The sequence below is a fragment of the Sceloporus undulatus genome, chromosome 1, assembly GCF_019175285.1.
Source record: "Sceloporus undulatus isolate JIND9_A2432 ecotype Alabama chromosome 1, SceUnd_v1.1, whole genome shotgun sequence".
In the NCBI taxonomy this organism is placed as follows: Eukaryota; Metazoa; Chordata; class Lepidosauria; order Squamata; family Phrynosomatidae; genus Sceloporus; species Sceloporus undulatus.
The window spans coordinates 334,968,858-334,990,445 of NC_056522.1; the positions used below are offsets into that span (position 1 = coordinate 334,968,858).

The window sequence follows — 21,588 nt, forward strand, 5'->3', positions numbered from 1 at the left end:
GAAATCTTGGGACTAGGCCCTCCAAATAATCAATGCAACATCTGCCAAAGGAACCTGAAGTACTAAATTGGTGAAAGTCCCTGTGCCAAGCCACTCTTGCACATATTCAGGATCACATATTTTCTGTTTAACATATGTAAAATGGCTAGACAACCAGATCGGTTGAAGTAAGGGAGAAGAAAACATACACGCTCAGGGTAGGGAAGGAAATCAAAGAACCAGGTCCCCATCATGAGTATCCTTATGTTTAGGGCAGGGTTTTGTTTATTGACATTATATCACCCCTGATTACCAAAGAAACTAGCTCCATTCACTGTATAGCACAATTATGGAGAGGTATGGAATAATGGAAAGGAAAATGCTTAGTATTTAGTACATCTAGGCCAGTGCTATAATCCATGGAACAACTGGTCATGGAAGTGTCTCATCCAATTTTAAGATTTACAGGCATTATCCTTGGAAATAATTTAAGGGAAGGGGAGGGGATGTTGCTAACTTGTCTAAGACAACATAGCAAAGCATAAATGAAATCTGTTATTTAGGATTATAAAAAGAAATCACAAGAACCAGTCCTGTGAGGAAATGTACAAATGAAGGATAGCAATACTAGGGTTGTGTGCAACAGACATTCATTTAAAAGAGAAAAAAAACCTATTCAAGGTTGTCTTTTCAAATTGTGAGATTAAACAAATCACACAGCATTTGCTGCAAACCCATAATTATACATTATTACAGCATACAAAAGCAGCAAAGCACAAAAAGCTACCGCAATTCTCTACACTTGCAATGGAACATGTAGGGGAAGTTAATTTTGGCAAATACTTTAAATATTAGTTTTGCATAATGTGTATAGGTGAAACTGTAATTAGGCAGAATGAATCCTTCAATGCTTCTTTCATTCTGACCCTGCAGATGATTACTCTGTGCTAATAAGACCACAGCCATTTGACAAAAAGCCAACTACAGTACCTTTCTTCATTCTTCAGTAAATTTAATAATTACCGCTCCTCCTGCCAATAGTTCTCAAATCAGATTTGTTCAATCCAATAGTGAGCTTATTAGAGGACAGCTCTGTGTTCAGAATTCTTTGGCCAAAAAAGTACTTGAAGATGATGAAACATGCCTTAGACAAGGGCACAATGATTAGCCATTTTCTCCACATAAAAAAAACAGCACGGAGTCACTACAGACCACAAAATCACCTGCTGTTAGCACACAGCTGCTACAAAAAGGTTCTGCATTTATCTAGTCCTTAATACCTTTAAGGAAGCCTAAAGGGAACAGCTTAATATAGAAGGAGAATGACACTACACAGAATATTTGGTATCTGTATTAAAGTCCATCTTCTCCAAATTTTCCTCCACCAAGATCACTTCATATTTACTAAAAGAAAAATGAAACTTAAAACTTCAGGAAACCTTTATTTCAAAGTGTTGATTTCCAGAGGGGAAAAAAACAACAACAAACTACCAGCACAGAGAGCTCTTTAGCAAACAAGTACAGTTCAGATAAATATTTCTGCATAAGAGAAATTGTAATGATTAAAAAAATAGTGCATACACATATAAATTGTGTTCTATTATTATTCAGTCATTCTGTATCTGTATCTTGCTTGGACAAGTAAAATTAGGATAATTTATTTAAACACACAAGTTATGCATTGTGTTACTTGTTTATCAATGGACAGAAGGGGGAAAATCTATATAAATTGATTTTTAGGTTGAGAATGGACTTATTTCAGGAAAAAAAACTAATTACTCAAAATTAAATTGATTTATTGTGCATTGATTAATATTATCTATTGTCTATAAAAGCATTAGATTAAATTCAAAATCCAGTGTTCAGACAAACACTACAGTTTTAGAAATTCTCATAATTTGATCACAAGGAGGAGTTTGTTAAGGCAAACAGACCTTCTGTTACTGGTTGGAGTTTTGAAGACCTTTCTGAATCAGGTGAATGTAATGGTTCCGGCTCTTTCAAACTTTCCAAATGCATAAAAGGATCGTAATCCGACGATGCCAAATCAGAGAGGCTTACAGGAAAATATTTTGGATTGCTAAAGCACTGAGATCCATAGACACATCCATGAAGAACCTATGAATAAAAATGAATTTCACTGAAGCCCAGGGAAATAGTGTTACAGGTATGAAAGCTAAAATTAAGGTTTGGTCAACTGCAATTTTGCCATATACTGGATACAGGATGTATATAGACAGTACAGAGTATTTAATCTGTGACATATATGCTTCATATACAACAAGCATAAAAGAAAGTAGTCATCAATCTGTTGAGCAGGGGTGGCAGGAATATCTTATACTGTAAAAGGCTTTCCTTTATTTAGAATCCAAGAATCCTAGAGCTGAAAGACATGTATTGATTTAAAAATTTGTTGCCTTTTAAGAAATACTTACTTGAAATTATTCACTCTACTCCAAATAACAGGTAAGTACATACTGAGGAATCTTCTCATGATGATTCATAACACTGGTTTTGACCTTTAAGACCCTTGGACATTGGAAATTAAGATTGACTCTTTCCATGTGTACTAGCTAGATCACCAGATCATCTGAGGCCCGTTAAGGGCTCCTGCCAAGTGAAGAATGGCATCATGAGGCATGTGAACCTGGGGGGGGGGGGGAATAGATTTTTTTTGGGGGGGATGTTTTTCATGTCCCCCCCCTCCTGAAAGCCTTATTTTTCTTGAAAAATTAGGGGGGGGGAGATTATGCAAAGTTTTCTTTTAGAATATTTGTTCTCCCCACATTAGTTCTAAAAATTAAGTAGTGAAGAGACTTTTATATAAGACCACCTAATGTTAGGAAGCACTTCCTGAGAGTAAGAGCTGTCTGACTTAAACAGAGGCTGAATGGCCATCTGTTGGGAGTGCTTTGATTGTGTACTTCTGCATGGCAGGGAGTTGGACTGGATCTCCCTTGAGGTCTCTTCCAACTCTATGATTTTTAGACTATGTACATCAGTGTTGCTCAAAAGTGATGGTCGTTTACAGACCATTGTTGGTATTCAAGCCATCAGCTTCTAGTCTTCATTTTACAGGATAAAAAGAAACAGTTGTAGCCAGTGAGCACAAGCGTGCTATTAGGCTCTCTAACATTAGAAAAAATAATGCCAGTTCTCTACTTCATACAGTCTTGATAAGCACTAGTGTATTGTAACTCTTGGTCTTGGTTTTCTTTACTCAGTTCTTTTTATGGGAATGAGTGTTTTATGGCTGCTTCACATTTCATTTTATTAGTGTTGATAGTTTCTTCCATTCTTACTTTTTTTTTTTTTGGCTTGATTTTGAACAAGGAAAACCAAAAAGCTTCCTTATAGTACAGATACTCCTTAAAGGCCGAAACCTTGTAGTCCATTTGTAAATAAATAAATATTTAAAAAATAAATTTATTTCACAATTATTTCCCGGAAAAAGCCCTGTTCTGTTAGGGTTGCCATAAGTCAGGACCTCCAAACCGGGACAAATGTAGGACAACGATTTCAAATGTAGGACACATTTTATAAAAATGGAGGACATGCAAAAAAAATTGATGCTTTTTTAAAATTTTTAATATAAATGCATGTTTCTTAGGCATGATCAAAATGGAGGACATTTGGGCATTATTCCTAGACAGATGGCAAAAATGGACTTCCTTTTCTGCCCAAACCACCCCCTCCATTCCAAAACACACATAACAGCACATTTGGGCACTTCACGTGGCTTTACTTAACATGGCCTCTTGCACATTTCAGAGGCTTATTCCATAATCAAACCCCTTGAGTTTAACACTTAGCATGGTTTAACATGGCTATGCATATTGAACATGTCAAAGTGGTTTCACAAGAAGTGGATTTGCCGTTTCAGGTTTCTTACACCAACTCTACTTCTCAGAAGTGTGTACTTAGTCAAGGGACTTTGATTTTTTTTTCACTGCACATGAGTTTGTAAAAAACAGAGCAGCTAACATTGTCCATGCCTGAGAGGCTTGCTGATATCAATATCACCAGCATCATCATCATCATCACCATCATTGTCACAACAAGGGAGACTTGTTAGCATTCAAAGCACAAAAAATACACCAAAACCACACTTTGGAAGGTGACACTCTCTCAACTTCAGAAGCTGACTCATATCACATCATCACCACACTATCATTGTCGAAGCAAGGGAGAATTGTTAGCATTAAAAGCATCAAAAATACACAGAAAAGGCACTTTAAAATGCACTTTAAAATACAGTTTAAAAAATACAGTTTAAAAATGCACTTTAAAAATACAGTTTAAAAATTACAGCTTAAAAATGCACTTTAAAAATGCACTTTAAAAATGCAGTTTAAAAAATACAGCTTAAAATGCACTTTAAAAATACAGTTTAAAAAATACAGCTTAAAAATGCACTTTAAAAATGCAGTTTAAAAAATACAGCTTAAAATGCACTTTAAAAATACAGTTTAAAAAATACAGCTTAAAATGCAGTTTAAAAATACAGTTTAAAAAATACAGCTTAAAAATGCACTTTAAAAATACAGTTTAAAAAATACAGCTTAAAAATGCACTTTAAAAATGCAGTTTAAAAAATACAGCTTAAAAATGCACTTTAAAAATGCAGTTTAAAAAATACAGCTTAAAAAATACATACAGTACTGCCTCCTCCTCCTCCTCCTCTTCATCCTCCTCCTCCCTGGCACCAAAAAGGGGCAAAGGAAATGGCCCTTTCATTCCCCTCTGGCTGCAGCCCAGCCCAACAGAGGAAGAGCTCCTCCTCCTGAGTCTGGCTGGCCAATGGGGGCAGACTGGGGCTGGAACAGCCCCGCCCCCTGCCAGCCCTCACAGGCTCAGGCCTGGAGAAGGGGCGGGCTGTTCAGCCCCAGACTCAGGAGGAGGAAGTCCTCCTCATTAGCCCTGTGCGAGGCTCTGCAAGGGCCAGCAAAGGCAACCTCGTCCACCTGGGACAAGGAGGAAACCGTGCAGGGACGCCCCCTAGTGGTCAAAACCCGGGATTGTCCCGCCCCCAGCCGGCTTATGGCAACCCTATGTTCTGTTAATATACCAAACATGATCATATTATGCCAAACTAAGGGCTGGAACAGACTGACATAAAAAGCTGGCTTCCAGCCGGCTTGGCGTATGGCGTGCAGACAATGCATGCCCCTAAGATGCCCAGAAGCTGGTTTCAAGCTGCCTCTCTGTTTACACAGGGGCCGGCCTCTGGGTAGTCTAGCAACACAGCGTTTGTACACAGCACACCACCATAGCACCTTAAAGCCGGCTTCCCACCACGACAGAGTGGAAAAGCTAGCTTTTTGCCAGTGCAAAAAGAGCAGCTATTTGCTGCTCCTTTTTCAGCTAGCAAAAAGACAGATTGGGGATGCGGTGTGCAGTTGTTGCAGTCCCAACTGACTTTGTCAGGGGTGGCTTGAAGCCACTGTTTCACCTTTATGTTAATTTTATGTTCGTAAAATAACAAAGTGTCATTCAGTTTGTAAAGTGTGCCAATATTATTTCTTTTTCCATTTTCCAACTATTTTTGGCTACCCTGCCCCAAAAAACAAAGTAGGAAAAATCTTTTTCCATGGATTCAATTTTTAAAAAAATATTCTACCTCTTTAGGCATCATATGAATAAAGGATATTTGCCAGTGATGCCACCCAGATTATGCAATGCTTGCCTAAGAACTTGCACCTTGTAACTATTTTAATGTCTTTTCAATGGCAGAAAAAGACTTTTTTATAATTACAAGATTATAAAATCATATTGTAGATCTTAAGACCTTTTAAAAAGCTCTGTTGATTTTCATTCTTTGTGCTGTGTTTTCTTTAATCTAGTTTATCAGGACTTTTCAATTATCTTGTTTCACTTTATTGTATTTTTATCCTATTTCTTAGAATACTCCTTGTTATAGAGAAAGGCTGAGCAGCTACCAGGGACTAGGAACCACACTGCCCCATGTGTTACCCAAAATGCAAGGGTCCTAAGAGGGCACTCACAATTAATATTCAAATGAGGAGTTTTATTAGCTCAAAAGACAGCAATGAGAGAGCTCAGGTAACTTAAAGTAGGGATCAGGCCCAAAAAACAGAACTCCAGAGTGCAAGACTAAATGTAGTTTTATTTGTAATCAAGGGGAATCACCATTCATGCAAAGACACTCACTCACACATCCATTTATTTTATTGTTTTGAATTTTATATGTATTACTATGTATTAACTTTTAATTCTTTTACCTAGAATGTACACCACTGGCAGATTTATTTTATTTTATTCATTTGTAATTGATTGTACTGTATGTAAATAAAGCTTAATAATAATAATAATAATAATAATAATAATAATAATAATAATAATAATATATCCAAGAACTAGATATATAAAAGGTGATAGCAGATAGTTACTTAAAGGGATTGCAGAGGGTGATACTGTACCGATTCCAGAAGCATAGCTCCAACTGGGAGACACTGTGAAGTGAAATGGCTCAACTGCTGCCTGTGGATCATAGTGTGGCCAGCTATGCTGAGGAGTCAGGTGACATACAGAAAGAGTGCCTGTCTGGCCGCAAATGAGACCAAATTGGGGGTGCCTGAGCAGATATACTTATAGAGCAAAACATATCTTGGAGCACATTTTGGGATTAGAGTAAAGTTTCCAGGAGAGAAGAATGAGCAGGGAAGTGGATGATGTTTTGGCCATCTATGCTGGGTGTATTGCTCTCAGAGGGACTGTACTTGGATTTCTATTCACTTGCAAATACAAAGTCTCCTATCAGTGCAGAGATTTTGCAGATTCGGATCTTGATCATTGGTATCCTCCTTGATGAGCCTCCCAGATCTCCTTATATGGTAATACTAGTTTCCCACAGTGAGGTGCCCATGCACCTACATGCTCTAAACATCCCTCTTGATATCAATTTGATATTGATACAGAGGAAGTGTGCAGAGGACCAGGCTTTAGTTAATAATTGATTTCCCCCAGAATTTTGTTATTTTTTCCCCCTGATTAATATCCCCCACTATCCTGAAAAGTGTGGAGAACAATTTCACTACCTTCTCCACTTGGCTGTTTTAGCACCAGAAGAACTCCATCTCCATTTTACTTCCTTGTTAATTGAAGAACTTTCCTGGGCCTGAAACAGCTCAGAGTGGCCTAAAATATAACAGTATTTTCTCCTATACCCAGCTATGAGGGTGTGTGGAGTTTTTTGAGTGGAAAAGTTTTTGAAAAATACTAGGGGTTCAAAAACTGCCTTGAGGAGATGAAGTGGACTGCAGGTCCCAGTCTTTTAGGGTAACCTAAAAATAATGTTAAATAAATAAATAAATAAATAAATAAATATAAATTTGCTTTGTCAGACTTCAGAAAAACTGAAGACAAACAATCCTTTTTCTGATCTCTACACGTCTGGTAGAAGACATTCAGGGAGAGTCACATCTAGGGTTGCCAGATAAAAACTATCCCAGGCCCTGTATTTTCAGGGGCAATTCCTGAGACCCAGCAACAACCCCTTCTGATGTGACTGAAGGGGCAGTTCCTGGTGATTTTACAAGGATGTTGTTACAAAGGGCACTCCTACTGATGTCAATAAGCAGAATACAGTGGGCCCTCCCCTTACATGGGGATCTGTTCCATAGCTCACCCGTGTATGGTGCAGGTGCACTGTACAATAAATATCAACCACAATTTGAGAGGGTATGATATTCAAATAAAAAACACCATGTCTAATTAATGAGGCATACACACACTTGTTAAGGCAGTGCTTCTGCCCTAAAATTCCTCCCTCTCTTGAGATAAGAAGTTCCAGACCCTGAAATCTGAGATCTCTAGTCATGTTAAGAAATCACCACCATTTATTGAGCAATCAAATTGTCATACTGGTGGGGCTCCACACAGAATATATTTCAGTATTAAAAAGTATGTTGACAGATACTTCTATTTCATTGTCAGTACCTTTGGTCTTGTTTATATAGTGGCTTCTTCTTGATTTTTTAAAAGAAGCTCTTTATATGTGTAAGCCTTCTGAAATAATGTTTTGTAAGCTTAAAATGTAATGAGATGGTTTTATTTTTAACTCAAAATAATTCTTGTTTCTTCTCACTGGAAAAATTTAGAAGAGTTAATCACATGTTTTTTAAAAACTACAACTTCAAAGCAATTCAAAATGGGGAGGGAGAAAGAATAATGTACCTTATATATACAGTTGAGCAGAGTTTTTTCAGTTTTATCATTTTCAGATCCTGCACTATGAACAGGTTGCAACAGTCTCTTTAAAGGCAAGGCCATTATCCAGTCCAACAGACACAGAAGTAGAGATACCACCAGCTGTAATAGAAGAATTCCTAAATTACAGAAAATCATGTAGACCAGACTACTTTACTCTCTATTTTTCTTCCTCCCTTTTAAAATTTAGCCTCAAGAGAAATCCATCTCAAGAGTCAATAGTGACACATTATTTATTTACTTAATTTATATCCCACCTTTCTCTCCAAACAGGATTGTTTTGTGTTCTGTCCTACAGTTTTGAAAGAAGGAGCACAAATACAAAGTATACATTAACCTAAGCCCATTTTATCTCTGTGGAGAGATAAGCACAATTGGAATTAAATATTGGAATTTTGAATGTCTTGTAAGCATACTGAACGGGCAACTACTAAATGATGCTTGCCTATCTTATTACACTAGATTGCTAAGTGTTCCTTATTTTAAGGGATATTCGTCGCTAGAGGACCAGAAAATTTGTATTTTATATCAACTAAATGGTATGGCAAAATCCTATATTTTAGGGTGTGGACCCTTTCGAAAAAACTGAAGCCAAGTTACAGGAGCAATCACATCTGAAGCTCACTGCCAATACAGGAATACTCGTTAATAAAGCATCTGATAGTGAAGCTCCTTTTTACACCCACTCAGCATCCCTCTTTCTTCCTCATCCTTTTCCTAGCTAAAAATTTTTAAGCAACACCAACACTAGGAGAATTGTGGAGAGCTGGAGAAACACAAATATTCAGTCTCAAATTGTTTATAGTAAGGCAACGTTTATTTCTACAAACAGGCTACAAACAGCTGCCATTTTTTATGCAGTTACATGCTGAATTTAGCAGATGGACAAAGTCAGTCAATGTAGCATTTGTAACAGTGGTAAAAATGTACAAATCTTACCAAAGATTTGTTTGCTGCATGGAAGCATTGGTGATAAAGAACCGTATATACTGTACTTATCTATAAGTCTAAAAATGTATGCTCAAAAATTGACCCCAAAATAGCAGGTCGACTTATTTACAGATCAATATGGTAACATGATAGTAGCTCTTTCAGATTTCTCCATGCAGTGGGAAGAGAGTTTCTTTTTCTCTTGAGCCAAGGAGAAAGAGTCCTGAGTGGTTAATTGCTGTTAAACAAATAAACACAGTCCCTCTCCTGTCAGCACTGTATGGGTGAAAGCTGAAGCCAAAGTTGAAATGCTGAAGCAAAAAGCCTTAGGTGCGTTACAGACCGCCGCTTTGCAGCGGTCTGCCGGCACTGCTGTTTGCTCCGCGAGGGAGCCGCAGCAGCCAAACTGCGCAACTCCCACGCAGAGCAAAAAAGAAGCTCCAAAATGGAGCTTCTTCCTGCGGCGCAGTTATGACGCCGCAAGGCGCCAATGGCGCACTTGCGACATCATAAGCGCCGCGCGACATGCGTACGCACAGCATCCGCTACGTCAATATGACGGCGGCCGTGTGGAACGGCCGCCGCCATATTGTACATATTCACTACGTACTAGGGTTAGGGGAGTGCGGAAGCACCGCCCCTTCCTAACCCTAATATGTAGTGAATACGTACAAAATGGCAGTTTGTAACCCGCCTTAGTTAGAGTCTCTCTTGCCACACGCGTACATACACACTGAAGGATCCCCCAAGTTTTACCCTAGACTTATCCACAGGCCATGGCAAAATCCATAATTTTGGCCCCAAAACCTGCCCTCAACTTATACATGAGGTCAACTTAAAGTTGAGTATATACAGGTATTCAATTTCAGCAGAAAGCCACAAATGTCACAAGGCCATCAGAAGGGCTGCCAGGCCCAGGAAAAGCCAGAGAAGTGAAGACAAGCAGCCACCCAAAGGGAAGGTATTTTTTACCATAAATCAAAGGAGTCACAGACAGAATAGGCAAAGTGGTGAGGAAGCACAACCTGCAAATGGTTTACAAACTGATGAAGAAAATCCAGCAAATGCTTCGCTCAGCCAAGGACGAGAGAGACCCTCTCACAGCCGCAGGAGTTTACCGCATACCATGCAGCTGAGGACAAGTCTACATAGGGACCACAAACGCAGTGTGCAGGCAAGAATCCAGGAACACGAGAGACATGGCAGACTGGGCCAGCCAGAAAAATCAGCAGTAGCAGAACATGCCAAAAACCATCCTGGGCATAAAATACTGTTTGAAAACACTGAAATTCTGGACTATGCCAACCACTCCCATGTCAGGATGCACAGAGAAGCCATTGAAATCCACAAACATCTGGATAATTTCAACTGGAAAGAAGAAACCCTTAAAGTGAACAAAATTTGGCTACCAGTCCTGAAGAATAACAAAATAAGGACTCAGCAAATGCAAATGGGAAACCATTCAGAGTCAGGGGCTTTCCCAGCAGATAATGATCACCAATTAGCAAACATTAATCCTCTTTTGCATTAGCCTCCCAGCCTGAGGCCAGCCATCAGCACAGAACAATACACATGCAAATCACTCCTGCATTCCCAGGCTCACACAGTATATATTCACCCGACTTTTTCCTGGCAAAGCATTCTCTGAAGATGCCAGCCATAGATGCTGGCGAAACGTCAGGAAGAAAATTTTCTAGAACTTGGCCACATAGCCCGAAAAACCCACAAAAAAACATGGATGCCAGCCATGAAAGCCTTTGACATCACAAGGCCACTGGAAAATACTTACATAAAAAATATTATTTATTTTATTTATTTCCTGCCTTTTTTCCAATATCGGACCCAGCAGAGATGTAAGCTGTACTACAGATAAGCAACAAAAAGCTGAAAACATATGCTTATACTTCTAACTATAACAATATGTCCTTGCTTACCTTTACATCACAATCTAAAATATACAAGGGACCATAAGAACAGAATAGAATAGAAGTGAATAAAATAAAATGTTGGTTACCCTTTTGTCCTGTTCATATGAAGAAGCTTCGGTACTGGGCAAAAGATGAGTGATGGTAGCTATCAGGATCTGTGGATAATAAGTATTATATAGAAACATATTGTGAAAGAGATTTTTAAATCGCTAGTTAATGATTTACCTATATTGGGCTAATCAATTTAAAATATCTATACTTTTATTTATGATTTGATTAGGATGGAGAATAACCCAGTGTGGTGTTGTAGTTTGAGTTTTGGACTGTGACTCTGGAAACCAAGGTTCAATTTATCACTTGATCATGCAAACCCACTGGGTAGGTGAGCTTGGACAATTAACACTTTCTCAGCCTCAAATGCAAACAGAAACCCCTTCTGAACAAATCTTACCAATAAACCTCATGATAGGTTTATCTTAGGGTGACCATAAGTTGGAAACAACTTGTGGGCATACAAAACAACAAGAGTGGAGAATATGTCTACAGGTATTTATGATTAATTAATCATAATTAATTGTCTTACTTAATCTTTGCTAGTAAATTAACAAATGGAAATACAGTCGGCCCTTCTTATACACGGATTTTTTATACACGGATTTAAGCATACACGGTTTGAAAATGTTCCAAAAAAGTATAAATTTACCTTGATGTTCCATTTTTTATTAGGGACACCATTTTGCTATGTCATTATACTTAATGGGACTTGAGCATACACGGATTTTGTTATACACGGGGGATCTTGGAACCAAACCCCAGCGTATAACAAGGATCCACTGTATGTTTTTCATGTACTATTAAACAACCGTTTTTTCTGTACTTTTGAAGAATTATACTGTTAGAAGAATTATTCCATTTTTTCCCCAATGTGCTGACTATTCTAGCAACATTTAGCAAGTCATTGGATAATGTTAAATTCTTAGAAGTCTTAGGCTGCAGATTTGAAGCTGCTTATAAGTCTCAGTAATGTTGGGATTGCAGTCTTTAATAGTTGTTACCAGTATTGGTAAAATGTATCCTAAGCACATTTACTCAGACATCAGTCCCTTTGATTTCAGTATAACCTATGTACTTGGAATTGGTCTGCTTTATTTTAGTTGCTTCCAGTGCCTATGGCAAAATTAGAAATATTCCCCTGAAGGATAATAAAATATTTCTCCGCATTTAACTTGTTTTATCCAAACATATTTATGTGTTTCTAGTAACAAGATTATTGTTGTCACTATTTGTAGTCTATTATGCTATTTGCTTCATATTTATGTAACTGAGAAAACTGAATATTTGCAGTACTTTATATTAAGTAGCTGCAACTCACTGTTTCATCTTAAATGGGGAATCTATTCCATATTTATTGTGAAACTTACTGATTTGCAGATGCCCTACATTAGCTCTGCAAGCCAGCAAAGCTTGCACTGGGATAAAATATAATGGAAATTACAACAATACAACATCAAAAACAGGGGGTGATAAAAGCGTTATAGAAGATCACCAGTGTTACTTTTGAGGAGTCCTATTGATGTGTGTGTGTGTGTGTTGTGTACCTTCAAGTCGTTTCTGATTTATGGCAACCCTAAATCACTGGTTTTTCTTGACAGGTTTCTTTAGAGGGGCTTGCCATTGCCATTCTCTGAGGCTGAGAGAGTGTGATTTGCCCATGGTCACCCAGTGGGTTTCCATGGCTGAGCAGGGATTTGAATCCTGGTCTCCAGAGTTACAGTCAAACTATGATGGCATGCTGGCTTTCAGTAGTGCTACCATCACAAAAACAGTTTCTTAGGCAAACTATTATGCAGAACAGAAAGGATATTTCTGGCGCCTCGCTACGTCACAAACGCGACTCAAAAAGAAGCTCCATTTTGGAGCTTCTTTTTCGGTCCGTGCGGGAGCCGTGCGGTTTGGCTGCTGCGGCTCCCGTGCGGAGCAAACGGCGGCGGCGGGGAAGCGCCGCAAAGTGGCAGTTTGTATCCCGCCATAGACTACATAAATATTACTTGCATTTAAAGCTATATAAATAAGAGTTAAAGTATACTTTAAAAATGCTATCTGATGTATTAAACTGGTGGTTCTCAAACTCTGGGGCTTTACTGGCTGGATCAGGACTGCAGCAACCTCAAACCGCGGCTCTGATATGGCCTCTGGAGAGCGCAAAAAGGAGCCACAAAAAGCAGATCCTTTTTGCACCCTCCAAGGTGCACCATACCTGCGGTGGCACAGCTTTATGACATCCCTTCAGTGCTTCATCATGTGGATGCAGCATCAGAGGGGCATCATGATGGCGCGCGCCATGTAGACAGGTGTGCGCCAAAATGGTGCCCTGGGGTTAGGGTGTCCAGTGTGCAGGTGCTGCACCCTAACTCTGCCCACAGGCCAGCACACAGTGCTGGTCTGTATAGGGCCTCTGGTCCTTTAGAACAGTGCTACCCAAAGTGCCTATTCCTGATCCACTGGCTATTAGTCCCTAGCAAGTTTCAGGAAAGAAAGAAACAGCTGTACCCATTGGGCACAAATCTAGTGCTAATCCCTGGCATATTAGGGGGAAAATACTGTAAATAGCTGGACACCCACACTGAACGGACTGAGAAGCACTGCTCTGTTTTGGACTTAAACTCCAGAATGCATGACCATAATGACTACGACTTTTTGAAGGTGAAGTTCAAAATATTTAGAGAGCTAGAGGATGTGAATCACTATATTAAATTACTTTGATCAGAACTGTCTAATATATTCTCTTCAACAGTATTTACAACCACAGATAAAGGACATCTATGGCTGGTTTTCTAAATATTTGACATATTTTTATTGAGAACGCAGGACAAAGTATAGTTATCCTCACTGTCCTACACTACTTGAGGTCATATATACACGACTTTCCAAAATTTGCAGACACATGACCAGTAGGGAATTACTGTAGGCTTTACTGTTCATAAAAACTAACGGAAGGTAATTGAATATATATTGAATATTGTGATTCTTTTTAGACATTTTGGTTCAGTTATACTGCAGTCAATGAGACTGCAAACTTGAAAGCTAGAAGAGGAAGAAAGGCTTCATAATCGTAATATTTCTCTGCTAAGACCTCATGCCATTTTTCTGGTAAGATTCCCCCTGGCCCGGCTTAATATTCCTCACTACTGATCAATACAAACACCCAGACCAGCTTGGGAGCAGACAATTTTCTTTTCTTTTCTTTTTAAAGAAAGGGAAAGAGATGGGTTAAAATATTCTTCTCCCCATTCAGAATGTAGCCACAGAGACTATACTATGTAAAACAAACAAACAAACTAATCTTTAAAGATTCACAGAACTACATTTAATTCTGCTCAAGGGTAATGTTGTTTCAGAAAAATTCAGTGGCATACTGTGACTTCCTTCTGAAGGAGCTCTGCCAAGTTTTCAGCTGGGCAGTAAAATTAAACAGCAAATCTTTCTGTACATAGTGACTTTTCAGGTCATTATAGGTATTTGTTCCTTTGAATGAATTTAAAGTTTGTGGAAACCTAGGTGGTAAAATGAATGTGATTCATAAAACAGACTAGATTTTCAATAAAACTATGCATTATATAATATGAAGAAACCTATTAGAATTGAAGCCTTGCCTGTCAATAATATTTTAAAAATTAATGCCAGATTCTTCTTCATACTCTCTCCTTTATTCATCCTTGACAGGGCTAACATGACAAATGCATAAAATGCAAATGCATTCTGATCACAACAAACCATATAGGAGAATTTGCAAAAAGGTATTTGTGATATACATACTTAACTTTTGCCAGCGTGAAAATCTTGTGAATCATATTTCTAAAGAGCATTAGATATATATAAAATTCAAATATTAGTTATTTTACTTACTTGAATAATTTTTAATGGTGAATCAGCTTGGTACATTTGCAGTCTATCTGCATAATGAATCAGCATATTAAGCATATTACAAGCAACATGTGCCACTGTTTTATTTGGAAACTGAAAAAAACACAGAAAAGGTTTATAAATAAATTGATCTCAATATTAGGATAGACTATGTGACAGATTACCAGTTCACTACTGTTACACAATCAGAAGATAATGAAAAACTCAAAGAGAAAACAGCCCCTTGTCAAGAGATAAATAAAACGTATTATCTATTTCTTGAACAGCTTTAAATCTGAAACTGATAATTTCATTTTACATCTAAGACCTAAACAGATGGACATCAAAGTCTACAGAAGTACAGTTAACAATTGTGGATTGCAAACAAAAATAAATAATGATCTCAAGCTGACCACCACACAGTGGGCTCTTGGTATCCACTAAGGTTTGGTTCCAGGACCCTCACAGAATCATAACAGTTGGAAGAGACTAGTTTGGGATCAGTAAGAAAGGCTGCAGTCCTGTCCACATACAAGGCCAATGCCCTCTGTGTGTTAAGGTGACACCAATGTATTTTACAGTCCAAAGTGGGGTTTTGAAATAAGGAAGGTAAAACAATGTCTTGGTTCAAATGAAAGGATGACACCGCCTTTAACAAGAAGATGATGTCAGCTCACAGCACAACCCTGTATGGATGGAACTGAAGATACGGGTCATTCACCCTCAGGGCCCAAAGCTTAACAATTCTCTCAGCAGTCACAATGGTAAATATGAAGGCAGTCTTCCATGACAGCAGCCACAGATCACAAGTTACCATTGAAGCAAAAGGGTCTCCCACAAAGCTGGCCAAGCATCAAGACCAAAAACCCAATGGGGTGTTGGCCCCAACACCAGAGGATGAAGGTCTTTGTATCCTTTAAAGAAAACTAATCAAAGGGTGTGTAAAACAAGAAGTCTTACCAAGAGACTGAAAATGTGCTGGAATGACAACTAAATAAAAATAAAAGACCTTGATCGAAAAGAACAGTAAAATGTCCAACACACGCATGACAGTAGTCTCAGCCACAGCAACCAGACAGTAGAAGTAGAAAGGAAACAAATATCTTCCACTAGTAATAGGACCACCTGGTCAAAGGTCAATGGGCAGCACCAATAACTTCTCTCTCTGCAACTGGTGCATCTAGGGCAGGATCCTCCATGCCAACAGGTGGAGAGTATTGAGATCTGTGTGTTTGACCTGGGTGTTGTACATTGTCAGGAGAACTAGTTTGTGTGGCAACTGAACTTACTCTCTTTGGGATAGGTGAACAAGATATGTGAACCACTACTGCCTTGGCCACCATGAGGCAATCAGGATGCACCTCTGTGATAGAGCTGATAGTCAGGCTTGGCTTCTTGGCCGACAATCACAGTACAGGGAGACTGTGAGAGGGACTGAGAAGGAATTAGAATGTATAAAAATGGGAGTTAGTGACTGACAGATATTCTTCAGTTAGAATCAGATAAGGAATATGACTGGGAATCAGTGAGAGTCAAAGAGGGATTCTGACTAGGAGAGGGAGTGATTTAAGAAAGTCTAGCAGGGACTGTGATAAGCCTGCAGGAGTATGTTAATGTAACCACACTAAGATGAAGTAGTCCATGTAAGATACTTTCTTGCTTTATGTTATTTAATAAAGTTACTGTTTATGTTTTATAATAGAAGTCTCCACTCAGACGAAGACAAGCACGCTACCTAAGATATTACAGTGGTCCCCCCACATTCTCTGGGGTTAGGGGTGAAGGATCCCCATGAATGTGGAAACACTGCAAATAAAAGAACACTATTCTTTTTACCAGAGACAACACTTTTCTAGGAATCTTCAGGTCCTCCAATGCAACTCTATGGTCAACATCTGCCAGAAATAGACCAAGGAATCACGCTGGAGGATTACAAATGCCTAGAGAGAACTCTATGGTCAACCTCTGGCATGGTTGCGCTAGAGGACTTAGAGATTCCTACAGAGAACATATTAATCAAAATCACAAATAATCATATCCACAAAAGTCAAAGCTGGAAATTTGGAGGGGCAACTGTAAATTGGTTTGGGGAAGACATTTGGGACCCTAGCCCTTATACACTTAGAGAAAGTGTTAAAGGGGCAAAGCAGGACAGATATCAATTACTAGTGGCCTTCAATGGATAAGAGGTAAAGGTAACCACAGCATATAAGGAAAGTCCTGTCATAACCTCGCTCAGTCCCGACACAGCTTGGTGATGACTTTCGTCAGGTCTCTAACTTGCTGGAAGTGGATTGAACAGATGGTAGTGCTGACCAAGACTTCCAAATGTTCTGAGTAAGATACGGAAGTGTTGGTAAAGCTGCAGGATCTGCTGGAAAACTGTATTGGGTTTCCATTGCAAATGGATCTGCTGGAAAACTAGATCCTCAGTCTGATTGAGTTGTTGCTGGACCTTGTTGAGAGACTTGGCCATGTGGAGCATCTGACTGACAAACAACTTGATATCATCAATTGGGGAGCAAGGGTCCATGCCTCCTTACTTAATCAGAGGAGACTTTCTAGTTAGCACAACACTGAATTAGAACCAGAGCTGTCAGTCCCATACATTGAAGAAAGACAGATGGTCTATTCCCTTCATACCCAGTTTAGTATCCTGGGCTTGAGCTGGCTGAGACAAGGCCTGGCTTGAAACACAGTATGCTTAAAATGATTCTGGTCAACAGATGCTCAACTTTGCTGAATGGAGGCCAGGGCAGCAGAGTGCACATGGTCCGAATGCTGTCTCTTGTGCGTGGAAGGTCGTGTAGAGGAAGCCTGGTTCCTATAGTGGCAAGTATGGCACACAGAACGATGTCACCAATAGAAGAAGAACTGGCTGGATGAGGGAAAACAAACTCAAGCTGAATCCAGAGAAAACAGAGGTACTCGTGATAGGCACCCCAAGTCCAGGCAGGGAAATTTGCCATCCAGTCCTGGACGGGGTCACACTTCCCCTAAAGGACAAAGTTCACAGTTTGGGAGTACTCCTGGACTCATCTCTACAGTTATCATCTCAAGTGGATGCGATGGCCAGGAGTGCTTGGTACCAGCTTCGGCTGATATGCCAACTGCATCCCTGCCTGGACCAAAAAGACCTTGAAACTGTAGTACACTCACTAGTAACCTGCTGCTTAGATTTCTGTAATGCGCTCTACATGGGGCTACCTTTGTACCAAGTTCGGAAGCTTCAGCTAGTCCAAAATGCTGCAGCCAGATTGGTCGCTGGAACCTCAAGGTCAAACCACATAACACCTGTATTAAAATCTCTTCACTGGCTGCCAATTCGCTTCCGGGCCCAATACAAACTGTTGGTTATTACCTTTAAAACCCTACATGGCTTGGGCCCGAGTTACTTGAGGGAACGCCTCTCCCTGCACAATCCGCCCTGCACTCTCAGAACAACTGAGAAGTATCTACTCGAGCATCCCAAGGTGAGACTAACAACTACTCACCAAAGAGCATTTACAAAAGAGATCTGACTTATATCTAGCCTGGATGCCTTCAAGAAGGCGCTGAAAACTCACCTCTTCCAATTAGCATACCCCCCTGACTCTATGTAATAGAAAATCATTCACAAACAGGAGCCTACCTCAAGATGCTAATTAGGATTGCATATTGCATGTTTTTAGACAGATGACTGTTTTTATACTTTGTTTTTAATAATTGTTACTGGAATTGTTTGTAATTGCATTTGTATCTGTATTGTTGTATTATATACCCTGATTGTAATCCCACTTCGATCCATCGGGAGAAATGGGAAAATACAAATAAAACGTATTATTATCATTATCATCATTATCATCATTATTATCATCATCATCATCATCTCAGAATAGCAGGATTCACAGGAAGTAGACCTGTATCTATTATAGCCACGGTATCAACAGCTATGAACAGTCTGTGGATGGGACCAATGGTGTCATCTACTTCGGTAATACCAATAGAAGGAAGCTGAATCAGTGTTCAATCTGGAATAAGAGCAAAACCTGGAATGGTGCCAGTGTCTGTGCTAACACAGATATGGAATCACTGGCAGAGGTTTCTCTCAAATTGAAACTTGAGCTGGGGAAGGAAAAGCTGTAACTGTAATAACAAACGATTCTTGTATTTCTCCTTCGAAAACATGGTCAAACAACCTTCTGTCCTGAATGAAAATGGTTTCTGACACCATTGTACAGTTCTGTTTTGGAGAAGCCAGCAAGGGAGACATAATGTCCCCATGAAAAACTTTCTCTGAGGCAACGCCTTGAAGATAAGTAGATGGCTCAGGTACAGCCATAGCTTCAGACAAATAAGAAGAAGGCCAAGGAGAAGAGTGTTTTCTATCTCTTCTTTGTCTTATGCTTGTATTTCAAGCCAGCCTGCTTTTCAGTTTCGAGAGATCTACTTATGGTTGACTAACAATGAAATGACTTGTCCACAGTAACATCTTGGGTGTCCTTAGCATGCATACAGCAATGTACTTGGGGCCTTCCGTTTAGCGGTACTGACATCGCTGGGACTGAGGCCTCCTTCTCCATACTCAATTCTGACTTCTTCGACGCTGGGGATCAATGCCAAGGGCCTGCTATGTCTCTTGGTTGAAGGCTACTCATGACACACAGGCTTTTGTGGTTTCAAGGCCTGCTCATATCGATGAGCTTTAGGGCAATGGTCTCTGTTACATCTGGCCTGCAGTGAAAATGCTGTACTGTGTACATATAAGGCAACGACATGGGACTTGACCAAACACTGAAGGGATCTCAAATGCCCATCTCGGCCTGGAATCTTAGCTCTGCATTCAATGCACTTCTTAAAATAAGTCAGCAGTACCAAAAAAGTCCCAAGAGCTAGCGTGGCTCAAAGCTCACATCGACAATTGACTGCAGAAGACATTTTATAATCCAAGCACATGAATGCTGTTCCTAATGAGGCAGCTGCAGTGCCAGACAAAAAGGAACTAGCAGGTTTCAAAAGGAAGCCCCTTATATAGGGCTGGTAGAGGTGGGCGGGGCTACAGCCAAAATTCTTCATAAGGCTATAGAACACTCCAAAAGAGGCAGAGTGACAGTGCAGGATAACCCCTTTATTTGAGTCTCTGGCCTGTTACAGACGGGCCTTTAAGTACGGAGTCTGTCCGTACTAGGGTTAGGAAGATGCGGTGCTTCCGCACCCCCCTAACCATAGTACGGACTGAGTCCGTACAAAATGGCGGCACCCCATCTACATGGGGGCCACCATGATGACGGCACGACCGCACCGCCTCTATACGGGGCGGTGCGGACATGACATCGTCGCTCCGCGTGAGGGCGCTTAATGCGCCCTTTGTGCGGAGCAGGAAGGAGCTTTGCGTCGCTGGGTGCAGCCTTCAGATGGCTGCAGCCAGCAACACAAGGGAGAAAGGGGCCAAGCGGCCCCTTTCTCCTCCTCCCCGCCGCCATGGGTTGCCCCAAGGACAACCCTTTCCAGGCTGCGGGGAAGTGGCCTTTTGCCGCTTCCCCGCAGCCTGGAAAGCGGCGGATCGGGGCCTCGGAGGCTGCCGGTCTGGCAGCTGAGGCCCCGATACCCCAGGGAAAGGGGCGGGTACAGGCCGCCGCTTTTCGGCAGTCTGTAATGCACCATAGAGTCCACAGAGAATTCCAAATTACTAAGCCTGAAGCCTTGTGCATCTTCTTTAGCACTGTCTCAGTTCTAAATTAGGGACAATGCCCCCTCAAATAAGCACTATGATTGGGCTATCCACTAGAAACACTTTAGGGAATTCCATATCCACCTTTTTATACAAATACAACTTTTGGCTGTAACATAGAATTCCTTAATATTTAATGGGGTATCCTATTTTAAGTCTATTACTTCCCTAAAGACCTTCGGCAATGGCTTCTTTAAAACTGGTGCATTCCACAGTCATCCTTTGTGATTACATGTGTTCCATTTTGGTCACTTTCTATGCTTAATCTTTAGATCACTCTTTTAAAAGTCTCTTAAATTTCTTCACCGCAAAAAAACTATGTAATTTATCATCTGTATCTGCATCAGTATCACCTTCTTCACTGCTATTTTGTGAATGATATATTTCTTTGTTTTCTACTGTAATCTTACATTTCTGACTGAAAAGGCTTCAATATCTCCTAAGTGTTTTCATTTTTTCATGCACTTTTTCACCCAATTACTTCTCTATCACTGTTGATTTCATGCTTTGTTCCTACTACTCCTATTCTTCCTGTTTGAATCTGCTAAATTACTTGTGCTTGCACTCTAGCCTCTGTACTGTCTGGTACTAAATTCATCAATTTTTGAAAGTTTTTGTTATAATTCATTGTAAATAAATTATGTGATTGAGTCTGGTTTTTAAAATTAATTTGTAAAATTAATTTAAAATTCATTAGATATTTCATTAAACTGTAATTCATCATATTTGATGCTTGACCTACTACTGTATTATGAAAAGCCCTGGTGCCGCAGTGGTTAAATGCCTGTACTGCAGCCACTCACTCACAAATCATAGGTTTGCGAGTTCAATACCAGCGAAAGGGCTCAAGTTTGACTCAGGCTTGCATCCTTCCGAGGTCGCTAAAATGAGTACCCAGATTGTTGGGGG

At 39.9% G+C, this 21,588-nt stretch overlaps 1 protein-coding gene across 3 annotated transcripts in view; it reads right to left on the minus strand.

The window, feature by feature from the left end:
- The window catches only part of RALGAPA1 (Ral GTPase activating protein catalytic subunit alpha 1), a 238,317-nt gene that overhangs the window by 72,016 nt on the left and 144,713 nt on the right, over positions 1 to 21,588 (minus strand). For all 3 annotated transcript variants that reach the window (XM_042445432.1, XM_042445431.1, XM_042445430.1), the window contains 4 exons: positions 14,973 to 15,083; positions 11,153 to 11,221; positions 8,176 to 8,310; positions 1,914 to 2,097 (listed from right to left, as the gene is read on the minus strand). In XM_042445432.1, the coding sequence (XP_042301366.1) occupies positions 1,914 to 2,097; positions 8,176 to 8,310; positions 11,153 to 11,221; positions 14,973 to 15,083 (499 nt within the window). The remainder of the gene's footprint in view (positions 1 to 1,913; positions 2,098 to 8,175; positions 8,311 to 11,152; positions 11,222 to 14,972; positions 15,084 to 21,588) is intronic.